This window comes from Acinonyx jubatus, chromosome B1, assembly GCF_027475565.1.
Source record: "Acinonyx jubatus isolate Ajub_Pintada_27869175 chromosome B1, VMU_Ajub_asm_v1.0, whole genome shotgun sequence".
In the NCBI taxonomy this organism is placed as follows: domain Eukaryota; kingdom Metazoa; phylum Chordata; class Mammalia; order Carnivora; family Felidae; genus Acinonyx; species Acinonyx jubatus.
Window position 1 is genome coordinate 43,544,236 of NC_069382.1, and position 19,456 is coordinate 43,563,691.

The 19,456-nt window shown below is 43.2% G+C and overlaps 2 protein-coding genes across 2 annotated transcripts in view; both read left to right on the forward strand.

Annotated features, from left to right (window-relative positions):
• The window catches only part of ADRB3 (adrenoceptor beta 3), a 24,717-nt gene extending 23,408 nt beyond the window's left edge, over window positions 1-1,309 (forward strand). Inside the window, exon 4 of the mRNA XM_053216614.1 lies at window positions 1,181-1,309. The gene's annotated coding sequence lies outside the window, so the exon portion shown is untranslated. The remainder of the gene's footprint in view (window positions 1-1,180) is intronic.
• On the forward strand, window positions 159-4,893 carry GOT1L1 (glutamic-oxaloacetic transaminase 1 like 1). Its single transcript, XM_015076085.3, has 9 exons — window positions 159-418; window positions 1,181-1,362; window positions 2,100-2,211; window positions 2,459-2,568; window positions 2,784-2,876; window positions 2,970-3,120; window positions 3,628-3,793; window positions 4,297-4,439; window positions 4,687-4,893. The coding sequence occupies exons 1-9, from the start codon at window positions 304-306 to the stop codon at window positions 4,833-4,835; spliced, it is 1,221 nt and encodes a 406-aa protein (XP_014931571.1). The 5' UTR covers window positions 159-303; the 3' UTR covers window positions 4,836-4,893.
• Window positions 4,894-19,456: the final 14,563 nt, after the last annotated feature.

Consider the following 19,456-nt stretch of genomic DNA (forward strand, 5'->3'; position numbering starts at 1 on the left):
GAAGGCAGTGAGGTAGAGAGAGGTGCCTAGTAATTCCAGGTCCTCCCACCCCCTGCTCTCTGCCCACTCTCTCAGGGGATCATCCTCAACTGCCATGGAATATTCCCATAGTCTTCGGGAATCACCCCCTCAGAGACCAGGATTTGTAGGGTTCTGTTGCTCTGGTAACCAGCGATCTGGAGCCTCTGCATTGGACCTGCTGCAGTTCTGGAAAGAGGCAGCCCTGGTTGGGCCAGGCTTGGGGGAAGGCTTTGGGGCAGGAGCAGGGGACAGCAGAGGCTTGGCCATACTTGTATCTCAGTGATGCCCACCCTTTCAGTGTTCTTGGATGTGCCCCTAGCCCAGAAGCTAGAGGGCAGCTTATTAAAGACCTACAAGCAAGACGATTGTCCTAACAAGATGTTCCTGGCCTATAAAGGTAGATGTCTCATGGTTTTGGAAAAAAGCAGAAAATGTCCTGGATCATTCTGTGCCCTTTGCCTTTCACTAGGACTTCCAGGGATGGGGTAAGACCTATGTCCTCTACCCTGGCTGTATGCTTCAGGGTCTGCTTGGGCACTATACTTTTTACCTGATCCTCTCCCCTTTTCTGTTCCTGAACTAAGAATGGCTCCCAAAATGGACTCTTGTGAAATGCAGCCAGCCCTTGCCACGGTGAAAGTCAGGGTTACCTTTGTTCAGCCTTGTATATATACGGCACATGTGGTGTATCATTTTTGCCCTTTAAAATGGCATAGATTTAGGGGCACCTGGGTGGCTTGGTCAGATAAGCCTCCAGCTCTTGATTTCAGCTCAGGTCATGATCTCACAGTTTGTGAGTTCGACCCCTGACAGCGTGGAGCATGTTTGGGATTCCCTCTCTGCCCCTCCCTCTCTCTGTGTCTCTCAAAAAAACAAAAACAAAAACAAAAACAAAAAACTTTAAAGAAAGTGACATAGGTTTAAAAAAAAATGGCATAGGGTTCAGTTGTCTTTAAAAAGACAAAAATTATACACATTCACTGATAGCATGTTGTTTTTATAAAGGGGAGGGAAGAAAAAAGTTGTCTTTTCCTAGGCAACTTTGCAAAGCCCCAAGAAAGCCAAGACAGATGAATTGTTTGTGGGCTATCTGCAGAGCCCAGACCTGGAGGCCCCGAGGCAGGGCATCCAGAGCTCCCTCTGTGGTTTTCCCTCACAGTCTGTATGAGTAACAAAGGCCAGCCCTGGGTTTCTTCCGTGGTGCGCAAGACCCGACTGCAGATTGCACAGGATCCCTCTCTGAACTACGAGTACATGCCGGTGATGGGCATGAAATCATTCATCCAGGCCTCCTTGAAACTCCTCTTTGGAAGGCACAACCAAGTCATTGTGGAGAACAGGGTGAGATGAAGGGCCCTTTGTTTATTCACCCAGATACAGGGAGTGGGGCTCTGGGGTTGCACAGTCTTAAACCCGGAAGGGGCCTTGGAGGGCTCCCTGGCATTGACAGAGGACACCCCTGAGACTCAGAGTCCAGAGACTTAGTCCGTGAAGGGCAGAGCCAGGATCAGAACCTGAAGAACCACACTGCTGATGTACAAGCTCTTTCGAGAAAGGAATAGTCAGGGGGCGCTTGGGTGGCTCAGTCGGCTAAACGTCTGACTCTTGATTTTGGCTCTGGTCATGATCTCACGGTTCATGGGATAGAGCCCCATGTGGAGCTCTGAGCTGACAGTGTGGAGCCTGCTTGGGATTCTCTCTCTCCCTGTCTGCCCCTCCCCTGCACACTCACATACTCTCTCTCTCTCTCTCAAAATAAATAAATAAACACTAAAAAAAAGAAATAGTCTGGATTTGAGGCAGCACTAATATCACTATTACTCTTTTTTGAAGAGTTCATTCTTTTTTTAAAGTGTATTTATTTTGAGAGAGAGAGAGAGAATGAGGGGAGGAATAGAGAGAGAGGGAGAGAGAGAATCCCAAGCAGGCTCCATGCTTTCTGCATGGAGTCCAACTTGGGGCTCAAACCCACAAACTGTGAGATCATGACCTGAATCAACATCAAGAGTCAGACACTAAACCGACTAAGCCACTCAGGCTCCCCTCAAGAGTTATTTCGTTTTATTTTCTGCTGGCAGGTAGGGGGTGTGCACACTGTTGGTGACAATGGTGCCTTCCAACTTGGGGCCCAATTCCTCAAAATTTGGCGTCAAGATTCTCAAGTAGTTTACATTATTTCTTCTAGAAAAGGTGAGTATTATGCAAAGTGAGGGTGACAGAAGATTCTTCTCCCCTGTTCCTGATTCCTGCCCCATTTGCAATCTTCACTGTTGTCCTTCTCACTCTCTGTCATGAACAAAATGGTGTGGATGAGCCAAGTATGTTTGTCCTTTTCCTGTTATTGTCCCACCTTCAGCCATTGACCTTGAGGCCCATTCTCTGGCATGTCTGCCACCATTTTTTCTGTACCAACTGGAGGGGGGCTGTGTTCCCACAGAGCCACATGGACTCGTCTTCCAGGACATGGGCTTTAAAGTTTCCGAATACTCCTTCTGGGACCCCAAGAAGCTGCGCGTGGACCCCAACGTGCTTCTCAATGTGGTGGAGGTAGAGGGGCCCTGCTCAGAATCTTCTCCCCACACCTGATTACAGTTTTATTTTCCTTTCCTCCCCTCCACCCCTGTCATCATGAAAGACCTTTCCTAGGCTTGGATTTGCCTGTTTAGTAGGAACCAACATGGAGGATCCCTTCTCCTCCATGGGCCCTGGTACCACTCCCACTTGGTAGGGGAAATGCCTGATGAGACAATGTCTACCTGCAGCAGGCCCCACATGGCTGTATCTTTGTGATCGGGAACACTGGTGACTGCAAGTTGACACAAAGTCAGTGGGCAAGATTGATGGCCAGCATGAAGGTGAGGCTAGTATACACCTGACTTTCCTCCCTCTCACCATCCACCATCTCCTCCACCAATCTTGTCCTTTTCCTGTTCTCCTTTCTCCTACAGAGAAAGCAGATATTCCCATTTTTTGACATTCCCTATCAAGGATTATCCACCGGGGACCTGGAAGAAGATACTAATTTCTTACAATACTTTGTGTCTCAAGGTTTTGAATTCTTCTGCAGCCAGTCTCTGTCCAAGACTTTTGGCATCTATGGTACAGTATGGGGAGAAGGGCAAGGGAAGGCCTAGTGCTCAAATGGTGCCACAGCTATGGCACTAACGATGTATTTGACATCTCTACCATCTGGAGAGAGCCAAGGCCTCCAGGGAGAGCACCATGGAGGCAGATGGGAAGAACACCGAGCTACAAGTCAGGTTCTGTGATATTGTCTCCATTCAGCTACTAAAACTAGCCACTAAAACTGACTCCAGTGAAATCATTTTGCCCCTTTGGGCCTCTGTTTCCTCAGCTATAAGATGAAGGGGTAGGACTTAGTGATCCTTCAAGTGCCTCCCATCTTGAGACACTTACCTATGGCTACTTTTTCTGGAAGAAGAGCCTCTGGCAACTTCCTGGGGCCTGGATAGCTGCTTGGCTAGGCTACAAGTAGGAGGGCCCTGTAGTCCAACCCTCTCTTCTACAAGGTTGGAGGTAGGGTCATAAAGGAAGGCTCTGGTAATGGAGGAGGAGACTGAGGGGCTATCTGTTTCAATGCTGCAGATGAAGGAGTGGGGATCCTGGTCGTGGTGGCACTCAACAACCAGCTCCTGCTATGTGTCCTCTCCCAGCTGATGACACTCACCCGGGCCCTGTGGCTAAACTCTCCCAGTAGGGGTGCTCGCATTATCACCTCCATCCTCTGTAACCCTGCTCTTCAGGGAGAATGGTAAGGGCAGAGGGTGGGGGCAGGAAGGGGGATGGCAGAGCCTCTAGACATACCTGTAGACCTGCCAATTCACAGGATTCTTCCTTGCCGCTTTGACTCCATTCATTTGTCAACATTTGCTGAGTACCCACTGTGTACTAATTGTAGGGGCCATGCCAAAAGTTGCCTTACCTTGGGGGAGGGGGTAAGAGGACATTCTTTTTGGACACAGTCCAGTGAATTACTTGAACTCTTTCAGATTGCAGGAGGAGGTTAGGCAGCATCAAGGGTTTGCTACTCTGGCAAAATCTGCCTACAAGCCTGCTTGGCTTGCTTTAGTTTATATGGGCTGAAACTCTCCTCCTATTTATAATCATTCCAGATCCCTGGCTCTCCTAGTGTGCCCTCAGGCACCCTGGTTGGGGCTTATGAAGGGAAGAAGAATGGAATGGCAATGAGGAGGTTGAGAGCAGGGGGAGGGTGGAACCTCATACTTTAATTCCTTGCTGTCTTTCCTTTCGCAGGAAGCACAGCCTGAAAGGACTTGTAGAGGACATCATGCTGACCAAGGAAAAGGTGAAGGAGAAGCTCCGGCTCCTGGGAACCCCTGGTTCCTGGGATCACATCACGGACCAGAGTGGGCCCCATAGCTACCTTGGACTCAACTGTAAGTATCTAAGAGGGGGTAGCTCACCCTTTCTGGTCTTAGGCTTATAATTGAGCATTAAACTTCACTGACCTGTCCCTAGCTTCACCTCAGAGTCTGATTCTTTCCTGAGGGAAGTAGAGCTGCTTTAAAGACCCTTCTGGATCCCCAGAAATGCTGACACTCCCTATTCTCTGTAATCCACCCTGGGCTAGAGGAGAGTTAGAGGTGGCCACCTTTGTATCTCAGACCCTGTGATTATCACCAGCTGAACAGGTGGAGTACCTGGTCAAGGAAAAGCATATCTACATCCCCAAGGATGGTCAGATCAACTTCACCTGCATCAATGCCTGCAATATAGATTACATCACTCAGAGCATCAATGAGGCTGTCCTTTCCATCAAGGGCTCACAGTAATGTCTTCAGACAGCCAATGTCTTCTGGCCAGAATAAAAAGTTTTAGTCTTTGCAAAAATTCTGTGCTGATTATTCATTGCTGCAATTCATTTCTCTGCAAAGCACTCTCTCTTTCTGTCTATTTATGAAGCATTGGTCTGGAATCAGCAAGGAAAAAAGCCCAGAGAGAAAGGGAATGTCTATCTTCATTGACCATCTCATGTTTATTGAACACATACTATATTAAGGCCCTGATTTGGTGGTGTCTTTGTTTAGGTTGTTATACCAAAATACCAACAAATTTGGTGTCTGGTGAAGGCCCACCTCCTGGTTCATAAACAGCATCTTCTAGCTGTAATATCACATTGTGGAAGAAGCAGGGGATCTCCCTAGGGCTTCTTTTATAAGGACACTAATCCCATTTGTGAGGGCTCTGCCTCTATGATCCAACGACATCCAAACACCACCACATTGAAGATTAGGTTTCAACGTGTGAATTTTAAGGTGTCATGAACATTCAGATAATAGTATCTGGGCAACAAAGGGAAAATAAAGAGAAGGCAAAAAAACCCAGGTACAATCCAGTCCTTTTTCTCCAGAACCACACAGGTGCCTTTTTTTTTTTTTTTTTTTTTGAGAGAGAGAGAGAGAGCACAAGCAAAGGGAGAGTGAGAATCTTAAGCAGTTTCCAAGCTCAGTGTGGAGCCCATTGTTGGGTTAAATCCCATGACCCTGGGATCATGACCTGAGCTGAAATCAAGAATTGGTCGCTTTGGTAATGCAAGCTGGTGCAGCCACTCTGGAAAACAGTATGGAAGTTCCTCAAAAAAATAAAAATAGAACTACCCTACGACCCAGCAACTGCACTACTAAGCATTTATCCACGGGATACAGGTGTGCTGTTTAGAAGGGACACATGCACCCCAATGTTTATAACAGCACCATCAACAATAGCCAAAGTATGGAAGGAGCCCAAATTTCCATCGATGGATGAATGGATAAAGAAGATGTGGTATACACACACACACACACACACACACACACACACACACACACACACAATGGAGTGTTACTTGGCAATCAAAAAGAATGAAATCTTGCCATTTGCAACTACGTGGATGGAACTGGAGGGTATTATGCTAAGCGACATTAGTCAGTCAGAGAAAGACAAATATCATATGACTTCACTCATATGAGGACTTTAAGAGACAAAACAGATGAACATAAGGGAAGGGAAACAAAAATAATATAAAAACAGGGAGGGGGACAAAACATAAGAGACTTAAATACGGAGAACAGACAGAGGGTTACATGAGGGTTTGTGGGAGGGGGGATGGGCTAAATGGGTAAGGGGCACTAAGGAATCTACTCCTGAAATCATTTTTGCACTACATGCTAACTAATTTGGATGTAAATTAAAAAAATAATAATAAAACAAGTTAATAAAAAAAAATTGGTCGCTTAATCAACTGACCCACCCAGGCATCCCTGCAGGTTCTTCTCAAGATTCCTTTGGTCCTTAGCTTCTAAGGGCTTCTAGCCTCAATGTCAGAAGAACTCTAGAGGAACGAACCCTCGGTGCATATGGGTGGCATGTTTTAACCATTCTCAAAGGTGTTTTAGCATGAGGATAGAATTTATTCAACCAGGTTCTCCCCAACATTCTGAGCCTAAGAAAATAATACTAGTGACTTTTAGATTATATAGGTTAGAAAGCATTGAACTAGCAGAGCAAAACCACTGCCTGTGACCTTTTCTACGAGTGGCTTACATGAGATACAAGGGGTTCTAATGCCCCCAGCCCAGGATTCTGGCAGCATTTGAGGGATGAATAGTTGTCCTCCCACACTTTGTTTCTAGTTGACTTCAGGACCCCATTTAAAAATTTCTTACTGAATGTTCATTTAAGCCTTCCTTGAAACTAGTTTCTGTCTTGATCACCTCTTATTTAGTATCAGATGCCTGATCATTACTCTTTTTTTTAATTTTTAATTTTTATTTATTTTTTCCTCAAAAATTTATTTTATTTTTTATTTTTATTTATTTAAAAAAATTTTTTTAACGTTTATTCATTTTTTTGAGAGGCAGAGAGACAGAGTGTGAGCAGGGGAGGGACAGAGAGAGAGGGAGACACAAGATCTGAAGCAGGCTCCAGGCTCTGTGTTGTCAGCACAGTGCCTGATGAGGGGCTTGAACTCGTGAACTGTGAGATCATGACCTGAGCCAAAGTCAGCCACTTAACCGACTAAGCCACCCAGGCACCCCTTTTTAAAATTTTTATGTATTTTTTAATTTTATTTTTTTTAAATTTACATCCAAATTAGTTAGCATATAGTGCAACAATGATTTCAGGAGTAGATTCCTTAATGCCCCTTACCCATTTAGCCCATCCCCCCTCTCACAAACCCTCACGTAACCGTCTCTTTGTTCTCCATATTTAAGAGTCTCTTATGTTTTGTCCCCCTCCCTGTTTTTATATTATTTTTGTTTCCCTTCCCTTATGTTCATCTGTTTTGTCTCTTAAAGTCCTCATATGGGTGAAGTCATATGATATTTTTTTTCTCTGATTGACTGATTTTGCGTAGCATAATACCCTCCAGTTCCATCCACGTAGTTGCAAATGGCAAGATTTCATTCTTTTAGATTGCCGAGTAATACTCCATTGTATATATATACCACATCTTCTTTATCCATTCATCCATCGATGGACATATGGGCTCTTTCCATACTTTGGCTATTGTTGATAGTGTTGCTGTAAACATGAGGGTGCATGTGTCCCTTCGAAACAGCACACCTGTATCCCTTAGATAAATACCTAGTAGTGCAGTTGCTGGGTCGTAGGGTAGCTCTATTTTTAATTTTTTGAGGAACCTCCATACTGTTTTCCAGAGTGGCTGCATCAGCTTGCATTCCCACCAACAACGCAAAAGAGATCCTCTTTCTCTGAATCCTAGCCAACATCTGCTGTTGCTTGAGTTGTTAATGTTAGCCATTCTGACAGGTGTGAGGTGATATCTCAGTGTGGTTTTGATTTGTATTTCCCTGATGATGAGTGATGTTGATCATTTTTTCATGTGTCGGTTGGCCATCTGGATGTCTTCTTTGGAGAAGTGTCTATTCATGTCTTTTGCCCATTTCTTCACTGGATTATTTGTTTTTTGGGTGTTGAGTTTGATAAGTTCTTTATAGATTTTGGATACTAACCCTTTATCTGATATGTCGTTTGCAAATATCTTCTCCCATTCTGTTGGTTGCCTTTTAGTTTTGCTGATTGTTTCCTTCGCTGTGCAGAAGCTTTTTATTTTGATGAGGTCCCAGTAGTTCATTTTTGCTTTTGTTTCCCCTGCTTCCAGAGACGTGTTGAGTAAGAAGTTGCTGAGGCCAAGATCAAAGAGGTTTTTTCCTGCTTTCTCCTCGAGGATTTTGATGGCTTCCTGTCTTACATTGAAGTCTTTCATCCATTTTGGGTTTATTTTTGTGTATGGTGTAAGAAAGTGGTCCAGGTTCATTCTTCTGCACGTCGCTGTCCACTTTTCCCAGCACCACTTGAAGAGACTGTCTTTATTCCATTGGATATTCTTTCCTGCTTTGTCAGAGATTAGTTGGCCATACGTTTGTGGGTCCATTTCTGGGTTCTCTATTCTGTTCCATTGATCTGAGTGTCTGTTTTTGTGTCAGTACCATACTGTCTTGATGATTACAGCTTTGTAGTGTAGCTTGAAGTCTGGGATTGTGATGGCTCCTGCTTTGGTTTTCTTTTTCAAGATTGCTTTGGCTATTCAGGGTCTTTTCTGGTTCCATACAAATTTTAGGATTATTTTTTCCAGCTCTGTGAAGAATGCTCGTGTTATTTTGATAGGGATTGCATTGAATATGTAGATTGTTTTGGGTAGTATTGACATTTTAACACTATTTATTCTTCCTATCCAGGAGCATGGAATCTTTTCCCATTTTTTTGTGTCTTCTTCAATTTCTTTCATAAGCTTTCTGAAGTTTTCAGTGTATAGATTTTTCACCACTTTGGTTAGATTTATTCCTAGCTATTTTATGGTTTTTTGTGCAACTGTAAATGGGATTGATTCCTTGATTTCTTTTTCTGTTGCTTCGTTGCTGGTGAATAGGAATTCACCTATTCACCGATTTCTGTGCATTGATTTTATATCCTGCAACTTTGCTGAATTCATGAATCAGTTCTAGGAGTTTTTTGGTGGAATCTTTTGGGTTTTCCATATAGAGTATCATGTCATCTGCAAAGAGTGAAAGTTTGACCTCCTCCTATCCTATTTTATTTCTTTGTGTTGTCTGATTGCAGAGGCTAAGACTTCCAATACTATGTTGAATAACAGTGGTGAGAGTGGACATCCCTGTCTTGTTCCCGACCTTAGGGGGAAAGCTCTCAGTTTTTCCCCACTGAGGATGATATTAGCGTTGGGTCATTCATATATGGCTTTTATGATCTCGAGGTATGATCCTTCTATCCCTACTTTCTTGAGGGTGTTTATCAAGAAAGGATGCTGTATTTTGTCAAATGCTTTTTCTGCATCTATTGAGAGGATAATATGGTTCTTGTCCTTTCTTTTATTTATGTGATGAATCATGTTAATTGTTTTGTGGATATTGAACCAGCCCTGCATCCCAGGTATAAATCCCACTTGGTTGTGGTGAATAATTTTTTTAATGTATTGTTGGATCTGGTTGGCTAATATCTTGTTGAGGATTTTTGCATCCATGTTCATCAGGGAAATTGGTCTATAGTTCTCCTTTTTAGTAGGGTCTCTGTCTGTTTTGGAATCAAGGTAATGCTGGCCTCATAGAAAGAGTTTGGAAGTTTTCCTTCCATTTCTATTTTTTGGAACAGCTTCAAGAGAATAGGTGTTAACTCTTCCTTAAATGTTTGGTAGAATTCCCCTGGAAAGCCATCTGGCCCTGAACTCTTGTTTTTTGGGAGATTTTTGATCACTAATTCAATTTCTTTACTGGTTATGGGTCTGTTCAAATTTTCTATTTCTTCCTGTTTCAGTTTTGGTAGCATATATGTTTCTAGAAATTTGTCCATTTCTTCCAGATTGCCCATTTTTTAAAAATGTTTGTTTATTTTTGAGAGAGAGACAGAGCATGAGTGGGGGAGGGACAGAGAGAGAGGGAGACACAGAATCCAAAGCAGGCTCCAGTCTCTGAGCTGTCAGCACAGAGCCTGACGTGGGGCTCGAACTCACAGACCGTGAGATCCTGACCTGAGCTGAAGTCAGATGCTCAACCTACTGAGCCACCCAGGCGCCCCCAGATTGCCCATTTTATTGGCATATAATTGCTCATAATATTCTCTTATTACTGTTTTTATTTCTGCTGTGTTGGTTGTGATCTCTCCTCTTTCATTCTTGATTTTATTTATTTGGGTCCTTTCCTTTTTCTTTTTGATCAAGCTGGCTAGTGGTTTCTCAACTTTGTTAATTCTTTCAAAGAACCAGCTTCTGGTTTCATTGATCTGTTCTACTGGTTTTTTTGTTTTGTTTTGTTTTGGTTTGGTTTTGATAGCATTTATTTCTTCTCTAATCTTTGTTATTTCCTGTCTTCTGCTGGTTTTGGGTTTTATTTGCTGTTCTTTTTCCAGCTCTTTAAGGCATAAGGTTAGGTTGTGTATCTGAGATCTTTCTTCCTTCTTCAGGACGGCCTGGATTGCAATATACTTTCCTCTTATGACTGCCTATGCTGCGTCCCAGAGGTTTTTGGGTTGTGGTGTTATCATTTTCATTGGCTTCCATATACTTTTTAATTTCCTCTTTAACTTCGTGGTTAGCCCATTCATTCTTTAGTAGGATGTTCTTTAGTCTCCAAGTATTTGTTACCTTCCCAAATTTTTTCTTGTGGTTGATTTCGAGTTTCATAGTGTTGTGGTCTGAAAGTATGCATGATATGATCTCAATCTTTTTGTACGTGCTGAGGGCTGATTTTTGTCCCAGTATGTGGTCTCTTCTGGAGAACGTTCCATACGCAGTGGAGAAGAATGTAATTCCACTCCTTTAGGATGAAATGTTCTGAATATATCTGTTAAGTCCATCTGGTCCAGTGTGTCATTCAAAGCCATTGTTTACTTGTTGGTTTTTTGATTAATCTGTCCATTGCTGTGAGTGGGGTGTTGAAGTCTCCTACTATTATGGTATTACTATCAATGGGTTTCTTTATGTTTGTGATTAATTGATTTATACATTAGGGTGCTTCCACATTTGGCACATAAATGTTTATAACTGTTAGGTCTTCTTGGTGGATAGACCCCAATTTTTATTTATTTTTGAGAAAGAGAGACAGAGTGTGAGCAGGGGAGGGGCAGAGCAAGAGAGAGGCGCAGAATCTGAAGCAGGTTCCAGGTTCTGAGCTGTCAGCACAGAGCCCGATGTGGGGTTTGAACCCACCAACCGAGAGATCATGACCTGAACTGAAGTTGGACACTCAACCGAGTCACCTAGGCGCCCCACTACTCTTTGTTTAAAGTATTAATGAGTTTAAACTTTTTATTATGAATATTTTCAAACACAGTAGGAAGAATTATATAATGAACCCCCCCTTGCAGCCATATCCACCTTCAATGACCAAATCACGATCTGTTTCTTCTATCTCTCCAGGCATACCTCCAAATTATTTTGAAACAAACTGTTACATACTTTAATCTGTAAGTATTTAGTATGTACTCCTAAAAGACAAGGGCTTCTCTTTTTAAAGTAGCCATAATACCAACATCACACACCTCCAAACCAACAATTACTTCCTATCAACATACATCCAATATATCACACGTCCACATATGTAATATCATTTATCTTCATTCCTGATTGTCCTACACTTGGACTTCTTAAAATAATTTTTTTAAGATTAGTGCTTGTTTTGTTTTTTATGTTTTTAAATTTATTTTATTAAATTTTTAAATGTTTATTTATTTTTGAGAGAGAGAGAGACAGAGCGTGAATGGGGAGGGGCAGAGAGAGAGACGGAGACATAGAATCTGAAGCAGGATCCAGGCTCTGAGCTGTTGGCTTATAGCTGTCAGCACAGAGTCTGACGTGGGGCTGGGAGCCACAAACTGCAAGATCATGACCTGAGCTGAAGTCGGGCGCTTAACTGACTGAGCCACTCAGGCGCCCCTGTTTTGTTTTTTAAAGATTTTTAAAATATTTTTATTTATTTTAAATTTACATTCAAGTTAGTTAACATATAGTGCAATAATGATTTGGGGAGTAGAGCGTGATTCATCCCTTAGATATAACACCCAGTGCTCATCCCAACAGGTGTCCTCCTTAATGCCCCTTGCCCATTTGGCCCATTCCCCTACCCTAAACCCATCCAGCAACCCTCAGTTTGTTTTCTGTGTTTAAGAGTTAAAGATTTTTTTAATATTTATCTTTGGGAGAGAAAGAGAACGCGCACGCGCGAAAGGCGGGGGGGGGGGGGGGGTGGGGGAGGGGAAAAGATAGAGGAAGACACAGAATCCGAAGCAGGCTCCAGGCTCCCAGCTGTCAGCACAGAGCCTGATGAGGGGCTTGAACTCACTAACTGCAAGATTGTGACCTGAGTCAAAGTCAGATGCTTAACCGACTGAGCCACCCAGGTGCCCAAGTTTGTTTGTTTGTTTTTTTTAATTTTTAATTTTATTTTTTTACTGTACCTTCCATGCTACTTCCTTGTCTTTCATAGATAACTTTTGTAAATGTTTTATGGTTTATTCTTCTATTTTGTTTAAAATGTAATCAAATGTCTAAGTGCATGTGGGTAAGTATTCCTAACTTTTCTTAAACAGTGGACTACTAAACATAAATAATATCTCACTGGTTAATCTCAAATTGGAATGGTTCAGCTTCAAGAAGTATGAACATTTACCCTCTCCACATTCTGTATGCATCTGGCTTTTATCTCTCCAGACTAGAGTCTAACTTTGCAGTTTGAAGTCCATTCATGACATGAATAACCAGTGAGATTCTAATGAGATGTGTATCTTTGATGAGTCATTTCCTTCTTTGGGAGCTCATTTGATAAATGATAGGTTGGAAAAAAAATAAATGATAGGTTGGAATAAGATTTTCTCAAGATCTTTTCTTATCTGAAAACTTTATTATTCCCCAGACTTCCTTAAATATATATATATATGACATTGATATATATATTAAACAAACATTGATATATAATATATATTATTTTATTTGTTTATTATTTATTTATTTATTATTTATATATTATTATTTATTTTATATATTATTTATATTTACATTTATACATTATTTATTTATTATTTATATATTATTTTATTATATTTATTGATAATATATATATATTATTTTGGGAGAGAGAGCACAAGCAGGGGAGGGACAGAGAGAGAGGGAGAGAGAATCCCAAGCAGGTTTCACACTGTCAGGGAAGAGCCCGATGTGGGGCTAGAACTCAGGAACTGTAAGATCACAACCTGAGCTGAAATGAAGAGTTGGCCGCTTAACCCCCTGAGCCACCCAGGCACCCCTTCCCAGACTTCTTAAATCTTTAAATTTAATTTCTTAAATTACCTTAAGTTTTCTTACATTGTCCAGAATGAAATAGAGGATCACCTAAACTTTCTTCTGGCTCTTAAATTCTATAAGACTATGTCAAGCACTTGCCAAGGTGTCTTCTCTAGAAAGCAGCCTTTGGGAATTAGGAAACTTTTGCTCTAAGATATTCCTGTATCATTTCAGTCATCATCCACAGTAAATTTTGAGCCTCCTTTATGTTTTGTATGAGGAACATTTTTAGCTCAGGGGGATACAAAAAGGTATAGGACATTATGAGTTGAGCTGTTTAAATGTCATTAAGAAACACCAGTTCTGACCAATAGCATTTGCTATTAGCTCCAAAGTAAAACACACACACACACACACACACTTATTGATATGCAACATATATGACATCAAGAAAAAGAATACCTTGGGGTGCTTGGCTGGCTCAGTTGGTAGAGCATGCGACTTTTGATCTTGGGGTTGTAAGTTCAAGCCCCATATTGAGTGTAGAGATTACTTAAAAACAAAATCTTGAAAAAAATACTTTGATGGAAAAATGGACATAAACAAGCAATTTATTAAAGGACTTAGGATATAAGCAAGAAATGTACTAAAAAGGAAATTTTCAACCTGAAAAAATTGTTGTTCATCATGAATTAAAGAATGCAAACTAAAATAACTGGCAAGAGTGTGGAGAAAGATTCAACAGACAGGAAGGAAGAACAGTTAATCTCATCAGCATTCAAAGGCAGGAAATGAGATAGTCTGTGATAATGCATAGGAATTGAAAAATCGGGAATCAATATGCATTTCTCTGCTTCTCTTTAAGACTGGGAAAGAGTATTAATTAATTGTAATAAGACTGTCTGCCTGTGCTGAGTGCCCATTTGAGGTCAGTTATATGGTTTTCTCCGGCAAAATTCAGCAATTTTTTTTAATTAAAAATTTTTTTTAATGTTTTTATTTATTTTTTGAGACAGAGAGAGACAGAGCATGAACAGGGGAGGCACAGAGAGAGAGGGAGACACAGAATCCGAAGCAGGCTCCAGGCTCTGAACTGTCAGCACAGAGCCCAACATGGGGCTTGAACCCACAGACTGTTCAAGACCTGAGCCAAAGTCAGATGCCCAACCAACCAAGCCACCCAGGCACCCCTAATTTAAAAATTTTTTATTTTTTATTTTACAAACACACACACACACACACACACACACACACACACACACACAGAGTACATGAGCAGGGGAGAGGGGCAGAAGGAGAGAGAAATTCCCAAGCAGATTCCATGCTGTCAGTGTAGAGCCTGATGTAGGGCTTGATCTCATAACCCTAGGATCATGGCCTGAGCTGAAATCAAGAGTCAGAGGCTCAAACGTCTGAGCTACGCAGGTGCCCCAAAATTCAGCTACTTATATGCGGACTCAGAGAAGGAGGGTAACCCAGTGTGATCAGGCCAGGAATCCTGCAGTAAAGAGTAGGGCAGAGGAGAAAAAGGCAAGAGGGTCATGAGATTTTATAGGCAGCCACTGTTGTCTGGACCCTGGCACCAGGGCTGGCTGTGAAGGAAAGTTAAGACAAGAGGGGAGGAAGTGACGTTGGTGAAAATTGTGCAGTAAGGACCTCTGAAAATTCTCTCCTCTGTAAAAACAATGAGAAACCGGCAACATTGAACAGAAACAACTTTTTCATAATTCTGGAAATTAGTCAAAGGTTTGCAGCCATCCAGGGACTGTTTATTTAAAAAAACCCAGCTGATTCTTTTTTTTTTTTTTTTTAGTTCATTTATTTATTTTGATAGAGAGGGAGCAGGTGGGGGAGAAGCAGAGAGAGAGGGAGTGACAGAAAACCAAACAGGTTCTGCACTGCCAGCCTGGAGCCCAATGTGGGGCTCGAAGTCACAAACTGAGAGATCATGACCTGAGCTGAAATCAAGAGTCCGAAGCTTAATTGACTGAGCCACCCTGGAAACCCCTCACTCTTGATTAGAGCAGTGAGCTTTGTGGGGTTTTAAGCTAATGTGTTTGCATCCCCTCTCTCTAGCTGTGCATAGTCGTAAAAACCAACAGTGAGTCAGACCAAGAAAGACAAAAACCATCTGATTTCATTCATGTGTGGAATCTAAAAAAACAAAACAGACTCTTTTTTTTTTTAATGTTTTATTTCTTTTTGAGAGAAAGAGAGACAGAGTGTGAGCAGGGGCGGGGCAAAGACAGAGGGAGACACAGAATCTGGAGAAGGCTCTGGGTTCCCAAGGCAGGGCTCAAACCCACGAACTGTGAGATCATGACCTGAGCCAAAGTTGGACGCTTAACCAACTGAGCCACCCAGGCGCCCCACAAAGCAGACTCTTAAGAGAACAAACTGATGGTTGCCAGAGGGGAGGTGGGTCAGAGGGAAGGGGAATATAAAACCAATAAACAAACAAACTTCATGTGGAAATGCAAAGGTCCTAGAATAGCCAATTTTGAAAAACAACCAAGTTTGAGGACTAACACTACTTGATTTGAAGTTTTATAAAGCTATACTAATCAAGATGGGTTGGTATTGGTGTAAAGGTAGACCAGAAGAGAGCTTCAGAAATGATCATGCACACACACATGGACAACTGATTTTTAATGAAGAGGAAAAAGTAATGCAACGGAAGGGGCTGTCATGTCGGATATCCTATGGAAAAAAAAAAAAGAAAAAGAAAGAAGAAAAAAAAGAAAATAACTTCAATCCGTACCTTGCACCATATATAAAATTGAACTCAACATGGATCATAGGCCTCAATGGAAAATGTAAAACCTAACAATAGAAACTTGTAGAACGCACAGGAGAAAATTTGCGACCTTGGGTTACACAAAGATTTCTGAGCTACAATATCAAAGAATGATCCATAAAAGAAAGAATAGACACATTTGAATTTACCAAAATGAAGCATTTCTGCTATTTGAAATTGTTGACAGAATGAAAAGACAATCACAGACTGAGACAAAATATTTGCAAATCGCCCATCTGATAAAGGACTTGTATCTAGAATATATAAACAACTCTAAAAACTTCATAATAAGAAAACAACACAATTTTTTAAGTGGGCAAAAGATTTGAACAGATACGTTGCCAAGGAAAAAATAGATATACACGTGGCAAATAAAGCATATGAAAAGATGCCCAGCGTCAGTAGTCAATAAGGAGTCACTAAGGAAATACAAATTAAATGACTGACCATACTAGGTGTCGCTGAGGATGTGGAAAAATTGAAATTCTCATAGAGTGCTCCTGGAAATGTAAGACGATACTATCACTTTGGAAAACACTTTGGCAGTTTTGTAAGGAGTTAAACACTACTTACCATATGATACAACTATTGCTCTATTAGGTATTTACCCAAGCGAAAAAGAAAAACATGTCCATACAGAATCTCGTACATGAATGTTCATGGTGGTTTTATTTGGAATAGCCAATAACCAGAAACAACTGGAATAAATGCTCATGAACAGGTGAATGGATTTAGACAGATTTGCAAATTGCAGTATGCCTATAAGATGGAACACTGCTTAGCAATGAAAATAAATCAACTATCGATATACACAACGTGACTGAATCACCAAATAGTTAGGCTGGGTAAAAGAAGCTAGACAAAAAAGTGCATACTGTATGATTCCATTGGTATAATATTCTAGAAAATGCAATCTAAGCCATAGTAACAAAAAGATCAGTGGTGGCCTGAGGGGGAGGGGTTACCAATGGACACAAGAAAACTCTTGGAGGTGGTAGATATGTTCACTACCCTGGTCATAGTGATGATTTCACAGGTGTGTGCATATGTCACAGCGTATCAAATGTATACTTTTAAAAAATGTTTATTTATTTTGAGAGAGGGAGAGAGGGTCAGAGATAGAGAAAGAGAGAATCCTAAAGCAGGGCTCAATCTCACCAACCTGAGATCATGACGTGAGCCAAAATCAAGAGTTGGTGGCTTAACTGAGCCATCCAGGCATCCCACAAATTGTACACTTTAAATATGTGCAATTGATGATGTCAATTAAAAAAAAAGATAGGAGTGATACAAAGTGGAGAGGTCATGGGGGCCAGTCCATTAGAAATCTTGGAAGCAGAGAAATGTAGAAACTGATGGTCTGTGGGTGGAAGTCTAAAATCAGTATTTAGAGGGTTTCCTGGGTGGCTCAGCTGGTCGAGCGACAGACTTCGGCTCACGTCATGATCTCGCTGTTCTCGGTGGTAGCCCTGCAATGGGCTCTGGGCTGACAGCTGGAAGCCTGGAACCTGGAACCTGCTTCAGATTCGGTGTCTCCATCTCTCTCTCTCTCTCTCTGCCTCTCCCCAGCTTGTGCTCTCTCTCTCAAATAAATAAATATTAAAAAAATAAAATCAGTACTTCGATAATGGTGCACTTTCCGGTGGAGTTAACATGGGAGGGAATACATTTTCACCTTTTGTTCTTAGGGGACTGTTTTCCTTGTAATCCAGCCCAGGACACTGGAAACATTGGGACTTAGGTTGAGTAAATGGTTTGTAAACACATCTGGTTCTTCCAATGAGTCCAGACTGTAGTCATGACCATTACCATCCTAGCTAATGGATGCTGAATGCTCATCTGGAGCTGTACCCTTCTAAGCACTTTACGTCCAACATCTCCTGTCTTGGTGAGCATCGGTAACCTGCCCAATCCGGGTCACCCAGCTAGTAAGGGTGCAGGGGTCCATGTGCGCAGGGCCTTCACCCTTCCTAAAGGTGCCGCTGGCCTCCAGTCAGGCTGCTGCCCTCACTCCTTCATTCTCTCCCCCTGAGGGCTCTAGCCTCTAACCCTGAGGAGGTAATAAGCACGCAGAACAGGGCCCAGAAGAAGCCTGCTTCCATGGAGAGGAGCCTCCAGGGTCCGCGCGCGTGCCGGGCGCCAACTGTAGAGCTCTGCGTCTCGCGGAGAAGGAAGAGCGCACAGCTGCGTCCCCTTGGAGCAGACACTGCGCGCCAGGAAAGCTTGGCGCAGAGAGGCTGGAAGGGCCAGGGAGATAAAGGAACGGGTAGGAGGGACAGACTGGGGCACAGCCTTTCTTAGGACTGGGAAAGCCAGGTGAGAGTACCTGTGGGCCACCAGCTGCTCAGGAGCGGGCGTGGCTGCAGAAAAGCCAGGTTTTGCAGCCGACGCTCGTGGCGGTTTCTGCACAGACCACGGCTCCACCTTTTCTGGTGGCAGTCGAGTTCCTCCCCGGCATTGCTGGCTGGCGGCTAGGACCTGGCTAGCCCTGGCTTCTTCAAGTATCTGGTGTGGGTGTGTGTGTGCTCGGGAGGGAGGATTCCAAAGTGCAGTCATTGATTCACCGCGATCTGCCGTCGGGGAGCTTGATCTTAAAGTGAGTCCGCCTGTGAAGGTGTCTGGCAACTCCGAGGTTCTCTCGTAGGAGCACGCTGAGATTCCAGAGGGTTCTGTTGCATCCCGAGGACGTGCGCGGGAGTGTTTGGCCAGCAGTTTGTGGGGGTGTGTGCTGAGCTTTACCTAGCACTTCTTGGGCTGCCTTCTCCCCTTTTCCATCAGCTTGGGTCCCGGCAAGACTTCGCAGTAAAAGAAAAGGAGGTAGGGGCAGGTCGGCCTTCTCTGGTAAACAGATGGCTGAGGACGTCGCTGAGGGAAACCCAGGCACCGGGGCGCTTCTTCCAGGCCAGGGCCCTGTTCTCCGCAGGCAGAGGCGGCCCCAGGCTCGGCCCTGAATCGGGGGGGGGGGGGGGGGGGGGGGGGGGACCTGGAAGGAAACCCCAGGGCGAGGACGCTAAGAAAAACCGAGGATTCTGTGACAGAGCAAGTGTGTGGCCTCCAGGACCACGTGGACCGCGGGGACTGGAGGAGTGACTCACGGCCTGGCTTTGGGATCCCATCTTGGGCGCTGGAGCCAATGAGCAGCCTGACCCACAGGTGGAGCCCAGGGGTGGGAGGGAGGTGTTCTCTACCTAGGCATGTGCCTGGGGCCCTGGGCTAGCCCGGGCTGGGGCTCCTGTCTCCGCCCAAGGACTGGAGGGCGGAGGAAGCCCCACAGCTGAGCCCGGTTGGACTGGGGTGGGGGTGGGGGTGGGAGTGAGAAAGGACTCGGAACTGCTCTTGAGCGCCCCCAGCGGGTCTTCGCCTTT